At 38.6% G+C, this 26,767-nt stretch overlaps 5 protein-coding genes and 1 non-coding gene across 6 annotated transcripts in view; 4 read left to right on the forward strand and 2 right to left on the reverse strand.

Moving 5' to 3' along the window:
- LOC144638227 (zinc transporter 7-like) overlaps positions 1-16,128 on the forward strand; it is an 86,885-nt gene extending 70,757 nt beyond the window's left edge. The window contains exon 14 of the transcript XR_013567897.1: positions 16,119-16,128. The gene's annotated coding sequence lies outside the window, so the exon portion shown is untranslated. The remainder of the gene's footprint in view (positions 1-16,118) is intronic.
- Positions 877-2,647, forward strand: LOC144638323 (uncharacterized). The gene is made up of 3 exons (XM_078497553.1): positions 877-1,002; positions 1,776-1,838; positions 2,122-2,647. Exons 2-3 carry the CDS (start codon positions 1,787-1,789, stop codon positions 2,526-2,528), a joined length of 459 nt encoding a protein of 152 aa, XP_078353679.1. The 5' UTR covers positions 877-1,002; positions 1,776-1,786; the 3' UTR covers positions 2,529-2,647.
- Positions 5,773-7,589, forward strand: LOC144638326 (uncharacterized). Its single transcript, XM_078497557.1, has 3 exons — positions 5,773-5,918; positions 6,693-6,755; positions 7,039-7,589. Exons 2-3 carry the CDS (start codon positions 6,704-6,706, stop codon positions 7,443-7,445), a joined length of 459 nt encoding a protein of 152 aa, XP_078353683.1. The 5' UTR covers positions 5,773-5,918; positions 6,693-6,703; the 3' UTR covers positions 7,446-7,589.
- Positions 10,696-12,512, forward strand: LOC144638324 (uncharacterized). Its single transcript, XM_078497555.1, has 3 exons — positions 10,696-10,842; positions 11,617-11,679; positions 11,963-12,512. The coding sequence occupies exons 2-3, from the start codon at positions 11,628-11,630 to the stop codon at positions 12,367-12,369; spliced, it is 459 nt and encodes a 152-aa protein (XP_078353681.1). The 5' UTR covers positions 10,696-10,842; positions 11,617-11,627; the 3' UTR covers positions 12,370-12,512.
- Positions 15,230-25,587, reverse strand: LOC144638231 (putative oxidoreductase YjmC). The gene is made up of 12 exons (XM_078497444.1): positions 25,369-25,587; positions 24,444-24,556; positions 23,662-23,737; positions 22,812-22,873; positions 22,659-22,712; positions 20,239-20,337; positions 19,254-19,319; positions 18,860-18,929; positions 17,413-17,534; positions 17,177-17,272; positions 16,388-16,498; positions 15,230-15,432 (listed from the first exon to the last, which is right to left on the reverse strand). The coding sequence occupies exons 1-12, from the start codon at positions 25,523-25,525 to the stop codon at positions 15,385-15,387; spliced, it is 1,074 nt and encodes a 357-aa protein (XP_078353570.1). The 5' UTR covers positions 25,526-25,587; the 3' UTR covers positions 15,230-15,384.
- Trnat-agu (transfer RNA threonine (anticodon AGU)) lies at positions 20,982-21,055 on the reverse strand. The gene has a single exon. It is a non-coding gene; the product is annotated as a tRNA-Thr (tRNA).
- Positions 25,588-26,767: the final 1,180 nt, after the last annotated feature.

Consider the following 26,767-nt stretch of genomic DNA (forward strand, 5'->3'; position numbering starts at 1 on the left):
AAAAAAAAACACGCATGTCTTTCAAACAGAACAGAGTTAGCAAAAATTGGAACAGACAACAAAGTTTTATTCAAACTTTTGCAACATCACTTAAAACTAAAAGCTTGATTCAAATAAAAAGGATTTTCAAGGATGTAAAGTTACTTTTCAAGCAATTTCAGTTAACCAAGATGTGTCTACTTTATTCTCATTACTTTTTGCCAGTGGCAAATTTTGTTCAATCCGCAGCACCCCGCTTTGCTGATGTGTTGTTATTAACATAACGAAAGGCGAAAACTCTTAATTATAAAATTACTGTTCAAGTTATTTTTCCAAGACGTGGCAAATTTTTCAAATCCGCGGCACCCCGCTTTGCTGATGTGTTGTCATTAACATAACGAAAGGCGAAAACTCTTGTAAAATTTGCAAAGCACGGTAATGACAATCGTGTAAATTCTGCAAAGCCGCAAATAAAACATCTAAACTCTGTATTTTTTGGCAGAACCGTAACTTAAGATCCAAAAAAATTTAAAATTTGTAATTTTCGTAACTGCGTGTATTTCTAGACATTTCTTCGCCAAGGGGCTAAGAGTAAAGAGAATTTAAGAACGAAACTACAAACATGTCTTTCAAAGAAAACAAACTTAGAAGAAACAAAGGTTACATTCGGCAACCTCTTGCAACATCAAATAAAACTAAAAGCTTAACTCAAATAAAATAAATTTTCAAGGATATAAAGTTACTTTTCAATCAATTTTTCCAAGATGACTGCTCAATTCTCATTACTTTTTGCCTGTGGCATTACTACAGCCGACAACATTGACTTTGACCGTTATGACCGATTTACAGAGTCAACATTCCACAAAGCATAGCAGCTATCCATGCAACGTTTGAGTTGAGCGTGTGCCTCCACGTATGTGTTTTGATAAAAAATTGCATAAAAGTGCAAATAATTCAAGGAACATCACTTCACTTGAAGAAGCTTTCACCTGACGAACGTCAAGCTACACGAAGATACTTGAGGTTAGTGCACGATTTATTTTGAAAAACGCTATACGCCTGAAGAATTTCTGAGTCAAAAACTTAATCTTACTCTTGTCAAACTGATTTTCGCCACAATGTTTTTCACAATAAGGTAGCAATAACAGGGTCATCAAGAATACCTTCAAGAGTTTTATTCCAGTTGAGGAAAACAAGCTTTGGGCGTAACTTACTTGTGAAGGGATTTAAACTAAACAAATGTGTCCGGCAACTGTTTACATAAAATAGGAAAACTATCTTTCGAGATCTTGACTGAAACTTTCAAAAAAATATCGCATTTCGGTATGGCAAACGTATCAAGCGGACAAACAGTAGTTTAAGAGGATAAATGGTGTCTGCATTTCTCGTTCGGCCAACTGGTGTAAGATGTTCTTATTATCGTTCTTAAGTCTCAGTCGGTTTTTCTTGTGAGTGTTTCAGAACAGGATCAATCAGTACATTTGTATTACAGTTTCGAGCAAAATTATCAGCTTTTACCTTCAGCAATTTCTTTATTCGTAAATTTAACATGAGTCTGAGAATAAGTGTAATACATTTGAAAAAACTCCTTTGTCGCCGTTCCATCCAATCTACATTGGCATTTAACTGTGACTCGTAGTTGCGAATAGCAAACATCTTTTTACTAAACAGAACTAATTTAACTAAGGTAGTAGAAAAGAATGCTTAGAGTATCTGGGATTTCTTGATCCAATCTGGTGAGAGTCGGAATGGTCTTTTAATTTCTCAGTTAACCGTAGTTGGTTATTCTCTTCCAGAATTCTCCACCATGAAGTGTTTTGTTGCTATTGGGATGCTCGTCTGCGCTGTTGTCTTAACAGGTAAAAGCTTGAACTGAAACCAAAGAAACTGAGACAAAGTTGAGAGTTGGCAAGTCTCTATCAATCTTTGCGAATTAATATATCTTGATCAGTAAATGTTCAGTTCTTTCTAGCAAAGACATAGCTAAGAACTGTAAGTTGTTCACCCTCTAGTGCAACGCGACAAATCAATTTCTTGTGCCTGTATTTCAAATGTCTTTGTCTTAGAAAAGAAGGAAACTAGTTGCAGGTGGCCTGTCAAGCAGAAACAAGCCTAACGCTAATTTGTGTTCGTATATCTTAGATGCCTTCAACCCTGTTGGTGTGGCACTGAAAGGAGACAATGGTAAATATCTCGGTCGTGTTCAATGGAATGGAATTAACTACATCGAGGTGGCAAAGGACGGCCCAGGCCATTTCACAAGGTTCCTTGCAACAGAGAGCAATGGCAAACTGTTGCTGCAAGCAGACAACGGAAAATATCTGAGCAGAGTACGTTGGAACGGTATCGATTATATCGAGGCCGCAAAGGATGTCCCAGATGTGTTCTGCCATTTTTCAGTCCACAATCAACCCGATGGTACTGTGGTGCTACAGGCCGACAATGGAAAGTACATGTCTCGAGTCCAGACTAACGGCATCGACTTCTATCAGGCGGCAAAAAGCCAGATTGATGTGTTTTGCAAATTGCATCTTGAATTTCAGTTGTAGGAATTAGCTCAGTGGAACAATTTCCGACCTTTCATCATGCAGATCAAGTAATCAGTAGAATTGTAAGCAATGTCATAAGGTGTTAACGCAAAAAGGGTGTAAACAGTTGAGAGGCTAAATAAAAAGTCAGGAAGTAATCGAGAATATCGAGTCTTCATTGCTTAACAAAACCACGTCTTTAAACACACGGCGTTAAGTACACTGGTGCCTAAGATTTGAGGCCCAAAGGAAATGAAAACGCACGCATTGTTTCTCTCTCAAAAAAGTTGTATTTTAGTAGCAAAAAAAACGTTTTTCTCATGCATGTGTTAATCTTTGAAAGAAATGCTGGAGAATAATTGTGTTTCATATGAAAGGCGTTGCCAAATTGAATTGTAAAATACAAATACACATTTTGCGTTTGGAGAAATATTCACAAAGAGTTTTAATTCAATTATTAGTCACTTAAAAACATATTTGGCGAGAAAAGGATCAATTACTTCCATTAACAAACCTTTTTTATTTCGTTTCCTCAGAAACGAAATGGTATTGTTTTGGATTCGATGTGATTTATTTACACAGAATGGGCTACTATCTAATCACTAGAACGCTCGTAAATCAGCAATGTCAACACGCTTTAGTAGAAGCAAACAACTTGGTAAAAACATGTTCTTCAAATATCGAAAGAGGACATTTTTACGAAACACGCATCTTTTCTTTATCATTGATAAGACTTAACGGGCGTAACCTTCAACTCTATTATATAGAAACTGCATAAAGTCATAATTATCTTTGTAGGGTTTTTCACGATTTATAGACGACTACATAAACCGTGTACGATCAAGACTTGATCGTGACGAGTCAAAAGAAGATAAAATATAGAAAGTCCTTGCAGTCTTTCTTCATTTTATAGGGCATCAACTCACAAATAGATAAGTACCTTGTAAAATAGCAAAGAATCCGAAAATTCGGGAAGAGCTTAATATGACGTTTGAGGAAGGGGGAGTATTTACACATGGCAATTTGCATTTGACAAATGTTTGGATCTATAATTGAAAAGGATAATGCGTTTGAAAATTTTTCGGTGCATAGAAGAAAACCGCACGGTAAAACTCTCTAAACACAATGATATGAAACCCTAAACAAGCCCTAAAATCGTTAAATGATCATTGATGGTCTCCGAACATACTCTAACGCGTTAACGACGTGAGTTAGAGAACAAGCTGATAGGAACACGGTCTTATTCTGTATTCTTGCCTGCGTAGCTGGCTAGAATACAGTAATTCCGGTCCCCGCTGATCAAGAGGACCGGAAACGAAGGTTAGATTAAAGATTGCGTGACCACCCCATAGAGCTTGTCGTGGAGGGTAGGATAGGGCATATAATCTGGAACCTTTCCCCCCTCCCGTGAGATATTCAAGCTGAGATCGTTCTTTCTTCATACAACGAAAACCATTTAGTCAGGAAACAACCATCTCTCACTGTGTATTTTTATCTCGTGTAATCCTGAACCTCACAAATTCTTTTAACCTTACTCGGTTTTCTTTACAATTCTGACGAGGTTTCTTTGCTGTTTAACGAATTCGTCAACTTCGTTATTCGTTTTGTTGTAGGCAACCTAAAATTGGAACAATATCATGCCAACCAAATAATCAGTAGACTTGTAAGCAATGTCAGAAGTTGTTAACGAAAAGAAGGTGAAAACAATTGAGAAGCTAAATAAATGTCAGTAACTGGTCTAGAAATTGAGATTAAGCAACACTTGATGGATTTATTTCAAGGCGTATACAAAACACTGAAATTGTGAATGGGCAATGAAAACATTCTTTGTTGTTTTCCACGAGGTGTATGCAAAAGTGCCGAGGTGCAAAGAGAAAGGCAGCCTCCTACGCAGACGTTCTTAGGTCTGCGTAGGACTGAAGCTAAGAGAAAGGAGAATTTAAGAACAATAAAACACGCATGTCTTTCAAACAGAACAAAGTAAGTTAAAGTTGGTAGAAACAACATAGTTTTATTCATACTCTTGCAATGTCAGTTAAAACTAAAAGCTTAATTCAAATAAAAAGAATTTTCAAGGATGTAAAGTTACTTTTCAAGCAATTTTTCCAAGACGTGTCTGCTTTATTCTCATTTCTTTTTGCCCGTGGCAGATTTTGTTCAATCGGCGGCACCCCACTTTGCTGATGTGTTGTAATTAACATAACGAAAGGCAAACTCTCTTGTAAAATTCGCTGAGCACGGTAATGACAATCGTGTAAATTCTGCAAAGCCGCAAGTAAAACATGTAAAATTTGTATTTTTCGCAAGAATGTAACTTAAAATCCAAAAAAATTTAAAATTTGTAATTTTCGTAACTGCGTGTATTTCTGGACATTTCTTCGCAAAGGGGCTAAGAGTTAAGAGAATTTAAGAACAAAAAAAAACACGCATGTCTTTCAAACAGAACAGAGTTAGCAAAAGTTGGAACAGACAACAAAGTTTTATTCAAACTTTTGCAACATCATTTAAAACTAAAAGCTTAATTCAAATAAAAAGGATTTTCAAGGATGTAAAGTTACTTTTCAAGCAATTTTTCCAAGATGTGTCTACTTTATTCTCATTACTTTTTGCCAGTGGCAAATTTTGTTCAATCCGCAGCACCCCGCTTTGCTGATGTGTTGTTATTAACATAACGAAAGGCGAAAACTCTTAATTATAAAGTTACTGTTCAAGTTATTTTTCCAAGACGTGGCAAATTTTGTTCAATCCGCGGCACCCCGCTTTGCTGATGTGTTGTCATTAACATAACGAAAGGCAAAAACTCTTGTAAAATTTGCAAAGCACGGTAATGACAATCGTGTAAATTCTGCAAAGCCGCAAATAAAACATCTAAACTTTGTATTTTTTGGCAGAACCGTAACTTAAGATCCAAAAAAATTAAAATTTGTAATTTTCGTTACTGCGTGTATTTCTGGACATTTCTTCGCCAAGGGGCTAAGAGTAAAGAGAATTTAAGAACAAAACTACAAACATGTCTTTCAAAGAAAACAAACTTAGAAGAAACAAAGGTTACATTCGGCAACCTCTTGCAACATCAAATGAAACTAAAAGCTTAACCCAAATAAAATTAATTTTCAAGGATATAAAGTTACTTTTCAATCAATTCTTCCAAGATGACTGCTCAATTCTCATTACTTTTTGCCGGTGGCATTACTACAGCCGACAACCTTGACTTTGAACGTTATGACCGATTTACAGAGTCAACATTCCACAAAGCATAGCAGCTATCCATGCAACGTTTGAGTTGAGCGTGTGCCTCCACGTATGTGTTTTGATAAAAAATTGCATAAAAGAGCAAATAATTCAAGGAACATCACTTCACTTGAAGAAGCTTTCACCTGACGAACGTCAAGCTACACGAAGATACTTGAGGTTAGTGCGCGATTTATTTTGAAAAACGCTATACGCCTGGAGAATTTCTGAGTCAAAAACTGAATCTTACTCTTGTCAAACTGATTTTCGCCGCAATGTTTTTTCACAATAAGGTAGCAATAACAGGGTCATCGAGAATACCTTCAAGAGTTTTATTCCAGTTGAGGAAAACAAGCTTTGGGCGTAACTTACTTGTGAAGGGATTTAAACTAAACAAATGTGTCCGGCAACTGTTTACATAAAATAGGAAAACTATTTTTCGAGATCTTGACTGAAACTTTCAAAAAAATATCGCATTTCGGTATGGCAAACGTATCAAGCGGACAAACAGTAGTTTAAGAGGATAAATGGTGTCTGCATTTCTCGTTCGGCCAACTGGTGTAAGATGTTCTTATTATCGTTCTTAAGTCTCAGTCGGTTTTTCTTGTGAGTGTTTCAGAACAGGATCAATCAGTACATTTGTATTACAGTTTCGAGCAAAATTATCAGCTTTTACCTTCAGCAATTTCTTTATTCGTAAATTTAACATGAGTCTGAGAATAAGTGTAATACATTTGAAAAAACTCCTTTGTCGCCGTTCCATCCAATCTACATTGGCATTTAACTGTGACTCGTAGTTGCGAATAGAAAACATCTTTTTACTAAACAGAACTAATTTAACTAAGGTAGTAGAAAAGAATGCTTAGAGTATCTGGGATTTCTTGATCCAATCTGGTGAGAGTCGGAATGGTCTTTTAATTTCTCAGTTAACCGTAGTTGGTTATTCTCTTCCAGAATTCTCCACCATGAAGTGTTTTGTTGCTATTGGGATGCTCGTCTGCGCTGTTGTCTTAACAGGTAAAAGCTTGAACTGAAACCAAAGAAACTGAGACAAAGTTGAGAGTTGGCAAGTCTCTATCAATCTTTGCGAATTAATATATCTTGATCAGTAAATGTTCAGTTCTTTCTAGCAAAGACATAGCTTAGAACTGTAAGTTGTTCACCCTCTAGTGCAACGCGACAAATCAATTTCTTGTGCCTGTATTACAAATGTCTTTGTCTTAGAAAAGAAGGAAACTAGTTGCAGGCGGCCTGTCAGGCAGAAACAAGCCTAACGCTAATTTGTGTTCGTATATCTTAGATGCCTTCAACCCTGTTGGTGTGGCACTGAAAGGAGACAATGGTAAATATCTCGGTCGTGTTCAATGGAATGGAATTAATTACATCGAGGTGGCAAAGGACGGCCCAGGCCATTTCACAAGGTTCCTTGCAACAGAGAGCAATGGCAAACTGTTGCTGCAAGCAGACAACGGAAAATATCTGAGCAGAGTACGTTGGAACGGTATCGATTATATCGAGGCCGCAAAGGATGTCCCAGATGTGTTCTGCCATTTTTCAGTCCACAATCAACCCGATGGTACTGTGGTGCTACAGGCCGACAATGGAAAGTACATGTCTCGAGTCCAGACTAACGGCATCGACTTCTATCAGGCGGCAAAAAGCGAGATTGATGTGTTTTGCAAATTACATCTTGAATTTCAGTTGTAGGAATTAGCTCAGTGGAACAATTTCCGACGTTTCATCGTGCAGATCAAGTAATCAGTAGAATTGTAAGCAATGTCATAAGGTGTTAACGCAAAAAGGGTGTAAACAGTTGAGAAGCTAAATAAAAAGTCAGCAACTAATCGAGAATTTTGAGTCTTCATTGCTTAACAAAACCACGCCGGTCTTTGAACACACGGCGTTAAGTACACTGGTGCCTAAGATTTGAGGCCCAAAGGAAAGGAAAACGCACACATTGTTTCTCTCTCAAAAAAGTTGTATTTTAGTAGCAAAAAAAAAACGTTTTTCTCATGCATGTGTTAATCTTTGAAAGAAATGCTGGAGAATAATTGTGTTTCATATGAAAGTCGTTGCCAAATTGAATTGTAAAATACAAATACACATTTTGCGTTTGGAGAAATATTCACAAAGAGTTTTAATTCAATTATTAGTCACTTAAAAACATATTTGGCGAGAAAAGGATCAATTACTTCCATTAACAAACCTTTTTTATTTCGTTTCCTCAGAAACGAAATGGTATTGTTTTGGATTCGATGTGATTTATTTACACAGAATGGGCTACTATCTAATCACTAGAACGCTCGTAAATCAGCAATGTCAACACGCTTTAGTAGAAGCAAACAACTTGGTAAAAACATGTTCTTCAAATATCGAAAGAGGACATTTTTACGAAACACGCATCTTTTCTTTATCATTGATAAGACTTAACGGGCGTAACCTTCAACTCTATTATATAGAAACTGCATAAAGTCATAATTATCTTTGTAGGGTTTTTCACGATTTATAGACGACTACATAAACCGTGTACGATCAAGACTTGATCGTGACGAGTCAAAAGAAGATAAAATATAGAAAGTCCTTGCAGTCTTTCTTCATTTTATAGGGCATCAACTCACAAATAGATAAGTACCTTGTAAAATAGCAAAGAATCCGAAAATTCGGGAAGAGCTTAATATGACGTTTGAGGAAGGGGGAGTATTTACACATGGCAATTTGCATTTGACAAATGTTTGGATCTATAATTGAAAAGGATAATGCGTTTGAAAATTTTTCGGTGCATAGAAGAAAACCGCACGGTAAAACTCTCTAAACACAATGATATGAAACCCTAAACAAGCCCTAAAATCGTTAAATGATCATTGATGGTCTCCGAGCATACTCTAACGCGTTAACGACGTGAGTTAGAGAACAAGCTGATAGGAACACGGTCTTATTCTGTATTCTTGCCTGCGTAGCTGGCTAGAATACAGTAATTCCGGTCCCCGCTGATCAAGGGGACCGGAAACGAAGGTTAGATTAAAGATTGCGTGACCACCCCAAAGAGCTTACCGTGGAAGGTAGGATAGGGCATATAATCTGGAACCTTTCCCCCCCTCCCGTGAGATATTCAAGCTGAGATCGTTCTTTCTCAATACAACGAAAACCATTTAGTCAGGAAACAACCATCTCTCACTGTGTATTTTTATCTCGTGTAACCCTGAACCTCACAAATTCTTTTAACCTAACTCGGTTTTCTTTACAGTTCTGACGAAGTTTCTTTGCTGTTTAACGAATTCGTCAACTTCGTTATTCGTTTTGTTGTAGGCAACCTAAAATTGGAACAATATCATGCCAACCAAATAATCAGTAGACTTGTAAGCAATGTCAGAAGTTGTTAACGAAAAGAAGGTGAAAACAATTGAGAAGCTAAATAAATGTCAGTAACTGGTCTAGAAATTGAGATTAAGCAACACTTGATGGATTTATTTCAAGGCGTATACAAAACACTGAAATTGTGAATGGGCAATGAAAACATTCTTTGTTGTTTTCCACGAGGTGTATGCAAAAGTGCCGAGGTGCAAAGAGAAAGGCAGCCTCCTACGCAGACGTTCTTAGGTCTGCGTAGGACTGAAGCTAAGAGAAAGGAGAATTTAAGAACAATAAAACACGCATGTCTTTCAAACAGAACAAAGTAAGTTAAAGTTGGTAGAAACAACATAGTTTTATTCATACTCTTGCAATGTCAGTTAAAACTAAAAGCTTAATTCAAATAAAAAGAATTTTCAAGGATGTAAAGTTACTTTTCAAGCAATTTTTCCAAGACGTGTCTGCTTTATTCTCATTTCTTTTTGCCCGTGGCAGATTTTGTTCAATCAGCGGCACCCCACTTTGCTGATGTGTTGTAATTAACGTAACGAAAGGCAAACTCTCTTGTAAAATTCGCTGAGCACGGTAATGACAATCGTGTAAATTCTGCAAAGCCGCAAGTAAAACATGTAAAATTTGTATTTTTCGCAAGACTGTAACTTAAAATCCAAAAAAATTTAAAATTTGTAATTTTCGTAACTGCGTGTATTTCTGGACATTTCTTCGCAAAGGGGCTAAGAGTAAAGAGAATTTAAGAACAAAAAAAAACATGCATGTCTTTCAAACAGAACAGAGTTAGCAAAAGTTGGAACAGACAACAAAGTTTTATTCAAACTTTTGCAACATCATTTAAAACTAAAAGCTTAATTCAAATAAAAAGGATTTTCAAGGATGTAAAGTTACTTTTCAAGCAATTTTTCCAAGATGTGTCTACTTTATTCTCATTACTTTTTGCCAGTGGCAAATTTTGTTCAATCCGCAGCACCCCGCTTTGCTGGTGTGTTGTTATTAACATAACGAAAGGCGAAAACTCTTAATTATAAAGTTACTGTTCAAGTTATTTTTCCAAGACGTGGCAAATTTTGTTCAATCCGCGGCACCCCGCTTTGCTGATGTGTTGTCATTAACATAACGAAAGGCAAAAACTCTTTTAAAATTTGCAAAGCACGGTAATGACAATCGTGTAAATTCTGCAAAGCCGCAAATAAAACATCTAAACTTTGTATTTTTTGGCAGAACCGTAACTTAAGATCCAAAAAAATTAAAATTTGTAATTTTCGTTACTGCGTGTATTTCTGGACATTTCTTCGCCAAGGGGCTAAGAGTAAAGAGAATTTAAGAACAAAACTACAAACATGTCTTTCAAAGAAAACAAACTTAGAAGAAACAAAGGTTACATTCGGCAACCTCTTGCAACATCAAATGAAACTAAAAGCTTAACCCAAATAAAATTAATTTTCAAGGATATAAAGTTACTTTTTAATCAATTCTTCCAAGATGATTGCTCAATTCTCATTACTTTTTGCCGGTGGCATTACTACAGCCGACAACCTTGACTTTGAACGTTATGACCGATTTACAGAGTCAACATTCCACAAAGCATAGCAGCTATCCATGCAACGTTTGAGTTGAGCGTGTGCCTCCACGTATGTGTTTTGATAAAAAATTGCATAAAAGAGCAAATAATTCAAGGAACATCACTTCACTTGAAGAAGCTTTCACCTGACGAACGTCAAGCTACACGAAGATACTTGAGGTTAGTGCGCGATTTATTTTGAAAAACGCTATACGCCTGGAGAATTTCTGAGTCAAAAACTGAATCTTACTCTTGTCAAACTGATTTTCGCCGCAATGTTTTTTCACAATAAGGTAGCAATAACAGGGTCATCGAGAATACCTTCAAGAGTTTTATTCCAGTTGAGGAAAACAAGCTTTGGGCGTAACTTACTTGTGAAGGGATTTAAACTAAACAAATGTGTCCGGCAACTGTTTACATAAAATAGGAAAACTATCTTTCGAGATCTTGACTGAAACTTTCAAAAAAATATCGCATTTCGGTATGGCAAACGTATCAAGCGGACAAACAGTAGTTTAAGAGGATAAATGGTGTCTGCATTTCTCGTTCGGCCAACTGGTGTAAGATGTTCTTATTATCGTTCTTAAGTCTCAGTCGGTTTTTCTTGTGAGTGTTTCAGAACAGGATCAATCAGTACATTTGTATTACAGTTTCGAGCAAAATTATCAGCTTTTACCTTCAGCAATTTCTTTATTCGTAAATTTAACATGAGTCTGAGAATAAGTGTAATACATTTGAAAAAACTCCTTTGTCGCCGTTCCATCCAATCTACATTGGCATTTAACTGTGACTCGTAGTTGCGAATAGCAAACATCTTTTTACTAAAAAGAACTAATTTAACTAAGGTAGTAGAAAAGAATGCTTAGAGTATCTGGGATTTCTTGATCCAATCTGGTGAGAGTCGGAATGGTCTTTTAATTTCTCAGTTAACCGTAGTTGGTTATTCTCTTCCAGAATTCTCCACCATGAAGTGTTTTGTTGCTATTGGGATGCTCGTCTGCGCTGTTGTCTTAACAGGTAAAAGCTTGAACTGAAACCAAAGAAACTGAGACAAAGTTGAGAGTTGGCAAGTCTCTATCAATCTTTGCGAATTAATATATCTTGATCAGTAAATGTTCAGTTCTTTCTAGCAAAGACATAGCTAAGAACTGTAAGTTGTTCACCCTCTAGTGCAACGCGACAAATCAATTTCTTGTGCCTGTATTTCAAATGTCTTTGTCTTAGAAAAGAAGGAAACTAGTTGCAGGCGGCCTTTCAGGCAGAAACAAGCCTAACGCTAATTTGTGTTCGTATATCTTAGATGCCTTCAACCCTGTTGGTGTGGCACTGAAAGGAGACAATGGTAAATATCTCGGTCGTGTTCAATGGAATGGAATTAACTACATCGAGGTGGCAAAGGACGGCCCAGGCCATTTCACAAGGTTCCTTGCAACAGAGAGCAATGGCAAACTGTTGCTGCAAGCAGACAACGGAAAATATCTGAGCAGAGTACGTTGGAACGGTATCGATTATATCGAGGCCGCAAAGGATGTCCCAGATGTGTTCTGCCATTTTTCAGTCCACAATCAACCCGATGGTACTGTGGTGCTACAGGGCGACAATGGAAAGTACATGTCTCGAGTCCAGACTAACGGCATCGACTTCTATCAGGCGGCAAAAAGCCAGATTGATGTGTTTTGCAAATTGCATCTTGAATTTCAGTTGTAGGAATTAGCTCAGTGGAACAATTCCGACGTTTCATCATGCAGATCAAGTAATCAGTAGAATTGTAAGCAATGTCATAAGGTGTTAACGCAAAAAGGGTGTAAACAGTTGAGAGGCTAAATAAAAAGTCAGGAAGTAATCGAGAATATCGAGTCTTCATTGCTTTACAAAACCACGTCTTTGAACACACGGCGTTAAGTATAAATAATAACTAGTGGTAACCACAGGTTAGAAAGTGCGGGCCTCGATGCAGTTAAGAGAAGGTACTGGGAGGGAAGTATTTCAGACAGTGTCGATAAATCACTGGACAAAAGAAAATTATTCCGAGTCAGGTCGAGTAACGCGTCACGCTTAAGTCACGAATGTTTTTTTATCGTTTCCTATTGCCGCGAACCAATCAGAGTTGTTTTTTTGATTGACAGTTTTGCGAATTGTAGTCGATTAGCGGTGTGAATTGAGATGTGATTTTCCTCTGTCGGCAAACTCGCTTTGTTGTCAGTGTTATAAGGAATTTCTCGAGAATAACCGTTGTTGGAATCATTCGCTTTGCCGTAGTTTATCTGTGATACAATCACAGCAGATCTTCTCAAAAGCAACACCTATAAAACAACGTCTGCAAAACGTAATGTCTGCAAGACAGAAGCCTCGATCTAATGTGACAAACTGTTGATTTTTCGCATTCTTATCGCTCTTGGAGACAAGATTTTTCTCTTCTGGTGTTACGACAAACTGTCGTGATTGACACATTTTTTGCATTGCGATCGTTCTTAGTGGAAGAACAAAATTTTCAACTTCCGGTTTGCAGATAGCCTTTATAAACGTGGCGCGCACGCGTAATACGCAATCCGCTGGTCACTGTCAAGATTAGGGTTGCGGGCCTCTCTTGGGCCCGAAATAAAATAAATAAATAAATAAATGGGAATTTGCAGTGGTATTCCACAGGATGGCTCTTCCTCCACTGTTCCAGATCGAATTGGAATTTAGCAGTGTTGATTTTTCCGGAGGGAGGGAAAACCGGAGAACCCGGAGAAACCCCTCTGAGCAAGGACGAGAACCAACAACAAACTCAACCCACATATGACGCCGGGTCCGGGAATCGAGCCCGGGCCACATTGGTGGGAGGCGAGCGCTCTCACCACTGCGCCATCCCCGCTCCCCATAAGTTAAGTACATTGGTGCTTAAGATTTGAAGCCCAAAGGAAATGAAAACGCACACATTGTTTTAGGGGTTCGGAGAGCTCTCTTACTAATCGGATACTAAAGTTACATTTTAGTAGCCAAAAGAATTTTCTGATGTGTTAATCTTTGGAAGAAATGCTAGAGAATAATTGTGTTTGATGTAAAAGGCGTTGCTAAATTGAATTGTAAAATGCAAATGTCGCGCCTCATATTTTTGGAGAAATATTCTCAAAGAGTTTTAATAAAATCATTAGTCATTTTAAAAATATACTTGGCGAGAAAAGGAATAATTAATTCCATTAACAAACCCTTGTCGAGTTTCAAGAGGATTAAGCAACATTTGAGGATTAAGCAACATTTGTCGGCTTTATCCAAAGGCGTTTATAAGACACTGAAATTCTGAATGAGTAATAAAAACATTGTGTTATTTTCAACAAAAAAGACTATAATTGCTAAGTGACATTTATCTCTAGGTAAAGTGGTTATGAATTTATTTTCTTATCCATGGTAACATAACATATAGAAGTAGACCCTCAGCCGTGTCTATTGAAAATCCGCGAATCTGATTGGTTCTCCTAATGTTTTCTATCAACGAATTGAAAACAATAGAAGAACCAATCAGATTCGCGGATTTCCAGTAGAATAAGACGGAGTTTCTACTAATCGCTGAAAGAACATGATCGCGCGCGTTGCTCATAAAAGGGAGAATTATTTGTGATTTTTGGCTTAAAAATACCTAAAATTGTAGGTTTTGGACTACAATAATCTAGTGTCTAAAAAACAGTTAGGCTACTCGCCCTCGTTTTCTATGAGCGATAATGCGCCTCGTTGACTATTCGCTCATAGAAAATTCGGTCTCGTAGTCTTATTGTTAAATATATGTTGATTTCGCCTCTTCCTAGTCGCCCGCGCGATAGCAGATGAAAGTAAAAATACTTCACGTAATAGGCCTTATGCGTGATTACATTCGTTGCCAAGATTCACCCCAGACCTCCTTTAAACGAAATTCTTCTGAGCCTTTGTACTGGTACCTTCTGACTGTTTACCTGGGGATTCTTTTCATCTTTGCTGCTTTGGAAATTCGCTTATGAAAAATTTACGTTTCGAAAGCGAGGCGTGTAGATTGAGGTCATTCCCAGGTATTGCATCGCGCATCCCTACTGCGTGTAATTTTTACGCGTGATTGGCACGCGCGCATTAAAAAATGGCGGCTTTTTCTTTATGACTGGAGCTGGCCAGAGAGGTAAATCGTCATTTTCTCGAAAAACGAGTGTGGTGAGCTATCATTTTTTTTTTCCTGCTGTTTTGTCTTGAGTGGTAACCTTCTTTCTGTAGAATAAATATGGGCGAATTCTCAGTGTAGTATAAGAAGAAATCGTCGGAAATGTGAATTTAGCAAGCAATCGTGACAAAAATCATGGCGATATTATAAGGATTTATTGGGTTGAAACAGGTTCAAACAAGGTGCTGTTGCTCGTAAACGAGCATGGAGCACCCCCATTTTTATTTTAAAACTTAAATTGCTATAACATAAACGATCAATTGGCAAAGTTTGACAAAAATCTCAGTGCAGGTTCTATTTTAGTGGGATAAGGGCTGTTAGGCATTTGAAACATTTTCTATTTGTCTGCTGTTGGCAGCGTGCGTTATCGAATTGACTGGATTTCAAGTTAGCTAAAAGCGATTTTAGTTTTTAGCCATTTATTTATTTGTATTCTACAAAAAGACAAGTATAGCATGTTATTTATTCACAGAACTTTAGACAGTTTATGCCTTACAAATTCTGAATGTTAGTATGGCCCCCCAATGGTGAGGGTCGATGAAGGATAAGTTAGGTCTTCACAACGTTGGTAGGTGCGCCACTCCTAATTTGTCAGCAATATCATCCTACAAACAACACAACCACCATACATTAATTTCATAGATTAGAGCAATTTTCACTTGAGTATCGAAAGTAATTCGCGTTTGCTTTGGTTTCGTATTTCTACGCTTTCTAATTGGTTTAAAAACTCCCGTCACGTTCTCAACCAATCAGAAGTAAAACCAAAGCCAGTCGTGATTCGCTCGTTTTCCCGCGCTTCGTGCCGGCTACGTGTATTTGCTGCAATTCTTATTGGTCCACTGGATTGTCTGTGTCCTTTGTGATTGGCCAGAGTGATGACTTTGGTTTTGGTTTTACGACAACCAATCGAAAATCGCTCTATTGTAAGAGAGATGTTCGATTAGCTGTCGAAAGCAACTATGTGTTTGCTTTTGCTGTGCGTTTTATCACATGCAACGTATTCTACCCAATCAGAGCAAACGGCTGTGTATTAAGGGGGGGGGGGGTCCTTCTTAACTACAGATCTAGAGCAGTTGCTAAGGAATTGCTAAAGATTTTTTTGTGGCAAGCCGTTTTTTGGAGTGTTTGTCAGATATGGCCGTAATTTGAAACACTTAAAGGACTCTTCAATGGAACAAAGTTGCGCAAAAAGCTTATCCGTAGGAGGTTTGCTTTCTAAAAAATGACGGTCAGAAACTTTTCTTAGCAACAAATTGGTAGCTAAGAAAAGACTCCCCTTAACATTCAGGAGCAAAGAAAAGCCATTTGTGACTGGGCGCTCACTGAATATTTTCCCGCGCTTGGCACTGGTTGTAAGTTCTCTCGCGCTTGGTAACGGTTTTTTGACTTGTTTCCCGCGCCTGGCACGGATTTCATGTTTTCCCGCGCTTGTCACCGGTTGCATGTTTTCTCGCGCTTGGCACCGATTATATGTTTCCCGCGCTTGGTAACGGCTTTGTTTTGTTTCGAATTCTGATTGGTTCATTGTGTTCTTTTCGTTTGATGTGATTGGTCACTTACCATGGCTTGCAACACGTTGACGTGATATTGAATGCCGCCATCTTGTCGAACTTTGCGCATGTGCTCTCTTTCGGGATCGCCAGCTACAAGTACTGCAGTCTCGCCTTCTGCCTAGAAAACACAAATGACCGTTAGATGCCACGACAAAATGTTCACACAATTTTATTTTAACTCGTGCGTTTTTGTTTGTTTGCTCATTTTGTTAACCAAAGGGTCAGGGCAAAGTGTCCGTATTATAGAGGTCACCACGATGACGTCACTTTTATGAATCCTCAGACAGTTTCAAGTGTTCAATAATTCAAAACAAGTCCACACTCCTGACACTCGTCTTTTAACTACATCACAAATGATAACAATACAGCATCCACACACTGGCTATCAATAAAGTACTATACTGTTAGCCCATTGAACGTCTCAGCCACATCCTAGTGTATATGAATCACTGTTTTCAAACGAAATGATCCACAACGCAATGCCGCATGCAAAAACGTAACATGGAGTACAATTCTGAAAGCATTTAAGGTAAATAAAGCGTAACTGCTTTTGTAACTACAAACAGAAAAATTATATTACAAACACAAACTATCATCATCTGATCACTGGAGTGTCCGTAATAATAAAGAGAATACAGTTATATGAATTTGCTCCCTGGGGCCGAGATTTAGTGTCCGATGTCATTAAAGAGGTTTTTCAGAAAATATGAGAGAACTTTGTCGGGACATCGGAAATTGTCGGTAATGGATAGGTGCCCATAAGGAGAGGTTTGACTGTAGTTGTTGTATCACATACCGGCTGTAAATTTCTGTATTGATCCATCAGAGCTTGCATACGATCCTCAAATCCGTCAGCAAACGCTTTAGGATTCACAGCTACGAAACACTGACCCTGTGGAAAAAAAAATAAATAACAAGGGTAAAATAACCACAGTATTGGCGACTCTAAGAGATCTTTCTCGTCATTTTGAACTTTTCGGCTTGCTCAGTTTACCAATTTTAACGAGGGAAAAAAACAAATAATTTTGTTACCAAGTTAGACACTCTTTCGTCCTCTCCTTGCCATCGCTTGATGTTCGTTCCAAATGCAGATCCCGACAAAACTCCACAGAACACATCGACCATCATGGCTAGTCCGTAGCCTTTATAGCCACCTGACAAATGCACAAGATTAGCATAACCTAGCCGATGACTATTGGCAAAAGGCGCAATCTGATTGGCTACACAGGAATCGATAGACGGCTCTCGGGGCGCGCTTAGTTTTTCGCTGAATTTTCTCAATTAAAATCTTCAAAATATCAATTCAGGCGATATTCTTCGTTTAATAGATCAGTTTAATAGATCAGCCACTGGGTTAAACTGGAAAAATTAGACGGCTCGCTCTCGGCTTCTATCGACTTTGTTAGTTGGCTATCAGCTAGCAGCCGATTGAAATCTCAAACTTGCCGTCTAATTGTTAAATAGTCCAGATCTCAACCTCGTTCCCAGGGCTTTTCCCTTGGTGATTTGGAACAGGCGGGAGAAGACCCTGGCATCGGCTGGTCATGTGACCTCCATACACCCGAAAATCTTGGGTGTAATACATTTTCTGCTGCATGAATATTCGAAATCGAGGCTCTAATTTCATGGTGAATTATCACAGCAATATGACGCAAGCGGGTCACAAGTTTTCTCTTTACCCGCCCGTTCCAAATCACCAAGGGAAAAGCCCTGGGAACAAGGTTGTCCAGTTCTGGCTTAGTCTATCCGTCACGCAACACTACGCTCACGGACGAGAGGGTCTCCAGCGTTGCGTGACAGGAAGAAAAGGTAAGGACTGGACTTTCACACAGCAATGCACCACGTGGAATAAAAGGGAACTCAAGGGGGAACAACATGGCAGGCAAACACGCGCGCACTCACCCAAGCCCCTACTCGCTCGCGCACAGATTCACTACTTACTCAGTCACAACTACGATGTTAGCTATTTACAGGTCTGCCACAATCGTGGGTTAGTGATCTTTATAAACATGTTTTAGGTTTCTTGGGCTTTGCGACTACGTACTGACGAAAGAAATGAGTAAGAGTGTATGTTGTAGCAGGTCAGCTTGTAAGTCTTGAGCTAAATCTCTCTTAGTCTTTAATACCAACACTGCTCAGGGAAACTATAGAGAGATTAAGCATGACGTTTATTTTTCCCGCGAACGGCAAAAATTCAACTTCTGCTGTCTTCCGTTTGGCGTTGGTACGCGGAAATCAGATGTTTTGCGTTTGTCGTGAATGTGGGATTTTTTCACTGATTTTATGAGGGATTGATTTTAGAATTCGATAAAAAGGTAGAAAAAATGAAAGACAAGCTCGCGTTTGCCGTTTGCCGCATAACGTCATGCTTAATGTTCTTATGACAGAAAGCCGCATAACGTCATGCTTAATGTCTCTTATGACAGCAAAACCATGACTCAATCAATTACATCCTCTGCAGTGGTCGATCTTAGATTACCTGTTATCTCTTTTCCACCTAACGGCAGCAAACCTCCGCCTTCCATTACTTCTTTAGGATCAACGGTTTCCTAAAAAAATTTACACCACGGTTCAGTTAAATGCTAACACCATGACACAGAGCGACAAATAGCAGCAAAACATAAAAAGATGACTAAACTTTACAAAAAAAGGGGAAAAACTACTATTTTATTAAAATTTTTTTTTTTTTTTTTTTTTTTTTTTTTTTTTTTTTTTTTTTTTTTTTTTTTTTTTTTTTTTTTTTTTTTTTTTTTTTTTTTTTTTTTTTTTTTTTTTTTTTTTTTTTTTTTTTTTTTTTTCCTCACTGGGGCACTGGGGACAAGATCGACTGATCGACCTTAGCGTTTTCGGGACGTTACCATGTGATTTCTTACCAGTCCTTTTGAGTTCACTCCCCAGCCTTGTGGTATTTCGGTTTCTTTCCTGCGACACATTTCTACCTGCAAAGAAATTGAAGCGATGGAATTGTGCTTGGATAGAGGATCTGCATATCCTGTAGCGATGCAATTTAATTAATGGTAAGTCTTAGTCTCAAGTCAATGCTTTGAATCTTATTGTGATGATGACGACGACGACGACGACGACGATGATGATGATGATGATGATGATGACGATGATGATGATGATAAGGACGACGACTTATCGTTAAGAATAGGGCATGGAGTTCCCGGTGTTGTGGTCTGGTCTTTGCTCACTGTGTTGTGTACTGTGAAATGCTCGGAGATATTAGTTGTAAACAAAGTGATGATGATGATGATGATGACGTTGATGATGATGATACGATGATGATATACCTTACCTTACCATGATTGTCATCGTGATATTATGTGGGTAAGATGTTCTTAGGTTATTTTTAGAACATTTTAAATTCGAAATTCAATTTTTTACTAGAACACTATTCCTTTGTTAAGCTCTTCAATTTTTTTAAAAGCATCTTAGCGGTATCTTTTTGAAGTTGTTAGTTTTTTTTATATACTCTCTTTTATTTTAATTTATTTTATTTTAAACAGGGCCTCAGTTGATACCAGTCCCTGCGACTGAAGGGTTATTTATTATATAACGTCAGCTTTTGTGAATTAGTTTCAAATTGAAGAAAACCTATAAAAAGTTTTTCTAATGGAGAAAAACACCAAAGAAATAATAATAATATACCAAAACAAATAAAAGACAAGATGCTCAGTCCTTCATGTAGTGGGTGTAGTTAAACTGTTAAACTGATATTCGTAGTGAATGACATAATTACGTAAAAAAAAATATTTTTGTGAAGAGAAGTCGTCCAAAGTGGCTTGATTCTGTCTGTCTTTGCTTCTAAAGTCGATCAACTTTAACTTTTACATCTTAACAGTTATAACAACAAACCTTCCCATGAGCCACTGCTGACGTGGCCATATCTAGTTGAAAACTGTCCCCTGCCCTCCCTGGAGCGGATACCGAGAGGGGATTTGTTCCCATGGACGGCTGTGAAACGAAACATTAAGAAAAGATTAATTTACCACGCTTGTAAGATAACCTTATACGATACGATGCAAATGTTACAAACATGTATCGAGTAAAACATTTCCTTGAATAAAGGCCTGGCAAAACGAGGAAACATGTTTCCAGAAACACTCGTAGCGCGCGCATGTTTCCCCAATGTTTCTCAGTTTTGCCACACGGGAAGCATTGTTTCCAGTGTCAATTTTGTCTCCAAGAAGCAAAATTTGCTACAGCTACACAGCAGAAACATTTCGTGTTTCCGCGCGGCATGGAAGCATGGTAAAACGAGGAAACGATTATGGAAACATGTTTCCTCGTTTTGCCGGGCCTTAAGAGACCGGAGAACGACGTCCCGGAGCAATGTCACGGGATATCAGATTGAGTCATTTTTCTGATTCCTTTCAAATAGAAGTAAACCTCAAACATGAAAAAATAACAAAGGAGTAATTAAAAGGCAAAAATAATCAAGAATGGTTTCGACTGATAAAAACTAAGACATATTTCGAACGACAAATTTGAAAAACTTTGTCAACTTTTTTAAAATGTATTTTAAGCAAATGAAAGATCATCGCAGTATTGTACTCAACTTAAGTATTTGAGAAAAGCAAGCCTGAAAAAAAAAATTCAGGCTTGAACGGGAATCGAACCCATGACCTCTGCGATACTAGTGCAGCGCTCTAACCAACTGAGCTATCAAGCCAACTGGGAGCTGGTCACTTGTGAGTTCGTAATATACCCGTGGATGGAGAAGATATGAAATGAATATATTGTTCAAAGACAAGCTACTTTCAATACTACTTTCAATACTACTACTTTTCCATATGAATTTCATATATTCATTTCATATTTTTCAAAATGTGTTGTCTATGACGCAGCTCCTTTAAAAAGTGATTTTTATTTTCTTGGGAACTGGTGACTATCTACGTGTGAAACGACAGATCATGAGCAGGAAGTGAACATGGATATGCCATACACTAAGAAGACCAATAAACTACATTGTCCGACAAGGTTTTCGGTGGAACCCACAGGGAAAAAGAAGGAGAGGGAGACCGCGCGCATAACAGCTGGAGGAGCTAGAAGGATCCAAAATGCGCTATACAGTTTAAGAGCTACATCTGGACGCAGATGGAACGCCTGGCCAGGGACAGGGGGAATGGAGGAGTTTTGTCAGTGGCCTATGCTCCGAGATGGAGTAGACAGGCTTCAGATCAGAGCAGACCTTCAATCAGTTTGTCTCTTTGTAACAGACCGTCTTTAAGCTGAATATGTGAAGACTACCATGATAGAAATACCCAAAAAAATCACCGTCGTGATTCACGTTCTCCACCAATAATACACCGGATCGCGGATAAGCTGAGAATTTTGGCCCGGATTCCGGACTCTTTATGTCAGGAAGTTCGGATCGTGGATACTAAACTAAGTTAGGATCACTTTGTTCGGTCTTCGTCGATATGTTGGCGGAATTGTACCACACAAAGGTTCAAAGTAATGCGGATTCGGATTTGAACGAAATAGTGGCGGATTGACGGATTGGGCTAAAATATAGCACGGATCGGCGGATTTGCGTACCCTATTCACCCCCCTCTTGTGACGGAATGCTAACCATACCTCAGCTATGGGGTGTTGGTTTTCATTTGAGTCAGAGTGGTATTACAGTCAACTCTTTCTTTTAACTGACGGACACCTGGTGATGGTCCTTGCCGTTTTCAGTCAATTTACTGTAACTAAACTTCCTATAAGACGGACACTTCTCTAAGACGGACAACGGACACTTTAAACCGTCAACGGACACTTGAGAAGCAAAGTTAGTCAGCGCTTTTAGAATACCAAACTTACTCACCAAAAACAATCTGTCAAAACGGATTACTTCTCTGCCTAAGTGTTTGTACACTAAAGAGGTCGTTTTCTACTTACACAAGAGAAATAGTATTACAGTCTGTAGAAGCTCTCAACATTTGCTTCAACAAGTGAATACTGTCTTTTTCTCATTCAAGTCTTGTTCCAGTTTGCAAAGTGTACAGTTAAGTTTTTAGACTACAGTAGAAGCCGTGATCGTTTGCTTGAACAAGTGAATGCATACAGACATGTTACAGCTGGCAACATGCATGTACTGCTCACTATCGATTCTAATGAACAAACGAGCAAACGAGTCAATTTTTAAATAGTATTTTTGTCTCAGTTTGTAGGTTTTCCTAAACTCATAGCATAGCTGTTCAACTTTATTACCTCAGAATGACTGGTGTCACATTACCTCTAGCTCTATTTGACTAAAAAGCGAAGCGTCAAATGCAAATCGGAATTACCTGAGCGGCTCTGGTTGGCACAACCACAGGGGAGGTGTTGGTCATGCTCATTCCCTACAGAACAACAAAAAAGAAATGTAACTCATTAATTACATCTTCAACGTGTAAAATAAGTCAATCAGAAGTGAATCCGAAATGACTTGCATTACTTACTATCATTCCATGTTGAAGAGCTTGGGCACTATACCATCCCGCTATACCGAAATGGGTTGAACCTGGCCGAAGTAAAAAAAAATTAAAATTTACAAGAGCACCATAAAGCGCTTTTCACTTGAGTGTCGAAAGTAAATTGCGTTTGCTTTGCTTTTGTATTACTACGCTTAGTGATTGGTTTAAAAATCTCGCGCCACTTTCTAAGCCAATCAGAACTAAAACCAAAACCAATCTTGACTCGCTCGCGCACGTTTTCCCGCGCTTTGTGCCAGCTACAAGTTCCAGCTACATGTATTTGCTTCGAGTTTTGATTGGTTCACTGGATTGTCTGTGTCCTTTGTAATTGGTGAGAGTAATTACTTTGGTTTTGGTTTCTCTAAATGGCACCAAATAGAACTAAACTTAGGCGGTGTTGCAAAAGAATTCTGATGGCTGTTTGCTGTAGTACAAAATGTGTCACAGACTTCACCCCAACCAAACGTCTCAGGCGGTTTTTCTTTCTATTTCGGGGAATTTCGTGAACAAGAATAGATAAAATAGTTGCTGATTGAAATATATTTCCATTCCCTCGAAAAAGCGAGTATTTTACTTTTAAACGCTCCGCAACCGAACTGAATGCTTCGACAAATGGCGCCAACAAGTCCGTATTTACCTGTTTTCAAACACGAAGAAATTTTTTTAGTAAAGCTCCAAAAAAATAAATAAACCATCAAAATACCGGTAAAGCATCGATTTTTGAACAGAAAAAATTATAACCTTATCTTTGAAGTACTTTTCTTGTTTTCGTACATATTTCTATTGTTTGACTGCGGTCGAGTCACAGACTGGCCATAAAACAAGGAAGACTAACCTTTACAGACTACCCAGCCAATTCCATGCTCCTTTGCTTTCTTAATGGCTAAATCCATGCAAAAATTACCAACAACCTGTGACGAGAGAGTAAATCACGAATTGATTTGTATGGCACAGCGTAAGGGCTTTTGCGTAAGAATCATAAAAAAGTTGGGTACACAGTGAAACGATAAAATTATCCAATCCGTGATACAAGCCACTTGGAAAGAGCGACCCGAGTTCTCTCTTTTCCGAGTAGCTTTGTAGGCACGTGCAAACACGTCTACTTTCATATGAGAGTTCCCCCCAGCCCCCATCCCCCCTCCCAGAGAACGCAGCAATCACTTTGAAAAACCCAGTGGCGGATCCGGACCTTCAGGTAAGTTGGGCCCCGATTAACTTGACTCCAAAAATAAGAGGGGGACCCGCTCTCAAAAATAATTTTTCTCAGCCCTACAGCCCCCCCCCCCCCCCCCCCACGGCCTCTCCCATAGATCCGTCACAGAGACCGACCGTGGTTCACTTTCGGCAGTCAACCAAAAACCGTTGTCTGTTTTTTCTTTCCTTTTTTTAAATTAAACGTTCAGAATATTTTTTTTTATAGAAAGTAAAACGTCGCAGAAGAGAGGGAGAAAACCGTTAGAATTTTTCCTTGTCGGAGACGGAGTTTCTCTCGTTCGCAAGCAGACGTAGGAAAAAAAACCCGGAAAAAAAGTCAAAGGCATCTCACAAAGCCTTTAGAATGATTATCGATTTATTATGACTTTTAATCAGTGTTTAATAACGTTAAAATGTTCTTACCGGACCAAGCAAGTTGTTACCGTTTATCAGTGCAGTCGCTCCTGTTTCCTTTTCAATGCTTGGTTCACCCTGAGGTTGCGTGACGCCATTCTTAATGTCACGAACATAAATCCCTTCAAAAGTTAAGAACACACAAATGGTGTTACAACACTCTTTATTAGACGGCAAATAGACCTTAGCTGTTTTGACTTTTCAACAAAACAACCAACTGGACGGTGGGTTATACTAAGTAATGTAAATGTTGTTTATAGCTAGGACGAATGCAAATTTTATTTCCTGTCAGTTTTGGCCGATTACCATACGGGCAACTTAGCGATGCCTTCAGGTGTTCATCACACGATCGCGGATTTTACGGGCTTGTTACAACTCAGCTTTCCATTTTCTGGGGAGAAGGGCCGGCGAAAAGTACATGTAGTCTTTCAGATAATTTCTGACAAAATTTTGAAGTCGAAGTTTGAAGTGATCGTATGTCAGTACACTACTCAGAATCGCGTGACATTTAGCATTAAACGTAATAGGTGTAACGTCGGTAAAAGCAACAGACCGTCTGATCGCTCATTGCGCTGTCGATTGATATAATAAAATTATAAAATAGTTGTGGAAAAATAGCTGTAAACTATTTACTGCATAATTGTTTCGTTTCTGGTTAACTTCGTCGAAACAAAAGAAGGAAAATCCTTGAGCATAAATCTATTAAAGATCTTAAAATGTCACGGTGAAGATTTAGGTCGATCGAGTAATTAAAAGATCGACTTTTTTTACTGCTTTAATACCAGGTTTAAATGCCTTGTATGGGGATAACCTTGTTACTCACTTTGTGTTAAAAACCAACCAATGAAATTAAAATAAAATCGATTTGTTTTATGTTAGTTATTTCTTCGACAGAACTGAGAAATTTTTATTATTACGTCGAAACAGCTCTCACCTAATCTATGAAGTCCATGGGTAAAATGTCCTCTAACATCAGCCTCAGTGAGTACTTGAGACAGAGCTGTGCTGTGTTGTGGATCAGTTCCTACAGCTTTCATGCATCGCTTCACAAACGATTGCACTTCTGCTACAGATACACACTTGTACATCATGAGCTATCCTGACTAAACGGTCGATAATCACCCATGCGCACAGAAATAGGGAAATTGTCAGTTTTTCGCGTGACACAAATGTAAAGCGTAACGCAGGCTGCGCTGGGTTCGGTGGCGATAGTGAAACTCACTTAGCGAAAACATTTTTACTAGCGATCTTGAATTTTCAATAGTAAGTCGATAGAAAGTTATATTACAGTGGAAATATTTGACATTACAGTGTGCAAACACTGTATTTTAGTTTAAAAAGTGTCAATTAGTCAAATCGCCGGCCTTAACCGTGACAGAGATGACGTGCCTCTATGAAGAGATCTTAGACATCTTAAGTATAGTCTGTCTGATCAAATCCCGGGACTCGAATCTCAGACTTCCCGGCTTTGGGTTGATGTAAACTTTACCCAGTGGACAGGCTTTCCAGGACGTGAATAGACCCCCCGGGAGGATTTGGGTATGTTTTGGGTGGGTATGTGCCGCCCGGGTCCCGCTTTAGAGAGAATTTCCATTCAAAATGATACCCCGATAGGCCAGTTTGAAGTACCCCGTTGTGGAAATTTTGTAAATTTATTAATTAGCCTGCTTTTTTGAAAAATTATTCTTTGTTTGTTCGACTTTGCATTCAAATACGACAACTCTGCTTCTACTCAAATTAACTACAATCTTTGACAAAAGTAGTTGACACATTGATTTCGCTCTGTAGTTTTTATGGCGAATTTACCACTAGTTTTTAAATTCCATGTGTACATTAGTGCCGTTGGGCGGCACATGCCCTATAGGTATTTTGGGGGAGTATCCCGGGGGATAGACAGTGAAGAGACAGCGTTGAAAGGAACGGACTCGAAATCGAAGGGCGATGTCTGTATACTCTGGCTTAACTCAAAACGATACAGTAAATGTTGCTGCACTCAAAACGTCGACTACATGCATGCCTAGCTACAGGGACGGTGGAGCATTTTTCCAAGTGGGGGGGCTGACTAGTGACTTGAAGTGGGGGGGGGGGAGGGACTAAAAAGACTCTTCTCTTAGTAAGTCTTTATTTTTTCGGAAATTCTGGGGGGGCTAAAGTCCCCCCTAGCCCCCCCCGGCTCCGCCGTCCCTGAGCTAGTCCCTCGTTTCCCTGAGTTCGCCGACCGAGGGGCGTAAAACAAAAAGCCAGGAATTTCTTGTCGGTTTTTTAAGAGGAAAATGTCTTAGGATAATGGGAAAAAATTCTTCAAATCAAAACTTAAAACCTTTATTTTATTG

Source organism: Oculina patagonica, chromosome 14 (assembly GCF_052425735.1).
Source record: "Oculina patagonica isolate OP01 chromosome 14, crgOcupat, whole genome shotgun sequence".
In the NCBI taxonomy this organism is placed as follows: Eukaryota; Metazoa; Cnidaria; class Anthozoa; order Scleractinia; family Oculinidae; genus Oculina; species Oculina patagonica.

Coding starts and splice junctions, on each gene's coding strand:
- LOC144638323 (XM_078497553.1), top strand. CDS start 1,787: ATGAAGTGTTTTGTTGCTATTGGGATGCTCGTCTGCGCTGTTGTCTTA. Junction 1,839..2,121: donor CTGCGCTGTTGTCTTAACAG/GTAAAAGCTTGA, acceptor CGTATATCTTAG/ATGCCTTCAACCCTGTTGGT.
- LOC144638326 (XM_078497557.1), top strand. CDS start 6,704: ATGAAGTGTTTTGTTGCTATTGGGATGCTCGTCTGCGCTGTTGTCTTA. Junction 6,756..7,038: donor CTGCGCTGTTGTCTTAACAG/GTAAAAGCTTGA, acceptor CGTATATCTTAG/ATGCCTTCAACCCTGTTGGT.
- LOC144638324 (XM_078497555.1), top strand. CDS start 11,628: ATGAAGTGTTTTGTTGCTATTGGGATGCTCGTCTGCGCTGTTGTCTTA. Junction 11,680..11,962: donor CTGCGCTGTTGTCTTAACAG/GTAAAAGCTTGA, acceptor CGTATATCTTAG/ATGCCTTCAACCCTGTTGGT.
- LOC144638231 (XM_078497444.1), bottom strand. CDS start 25,525: ATGATGTACAAGTGTGTATCTGTAGCAGAAGTGCAATCGTTTGTGAAG. Junction 22,874..23,661: donor TGGCTGGGTAGTCTGTAAAG/GTTAGTCTTCCT, acceptor TACTTCGGCCAG/GTTCAACCCATTTCGGTATA. Junction 18,930..19,253: donor GAGTGAACTCAAAAGGACTG/GTAAGAAATCAC, acceptor AAATTTTTTTAG/GAAACCGTTGATCCTAAAGA.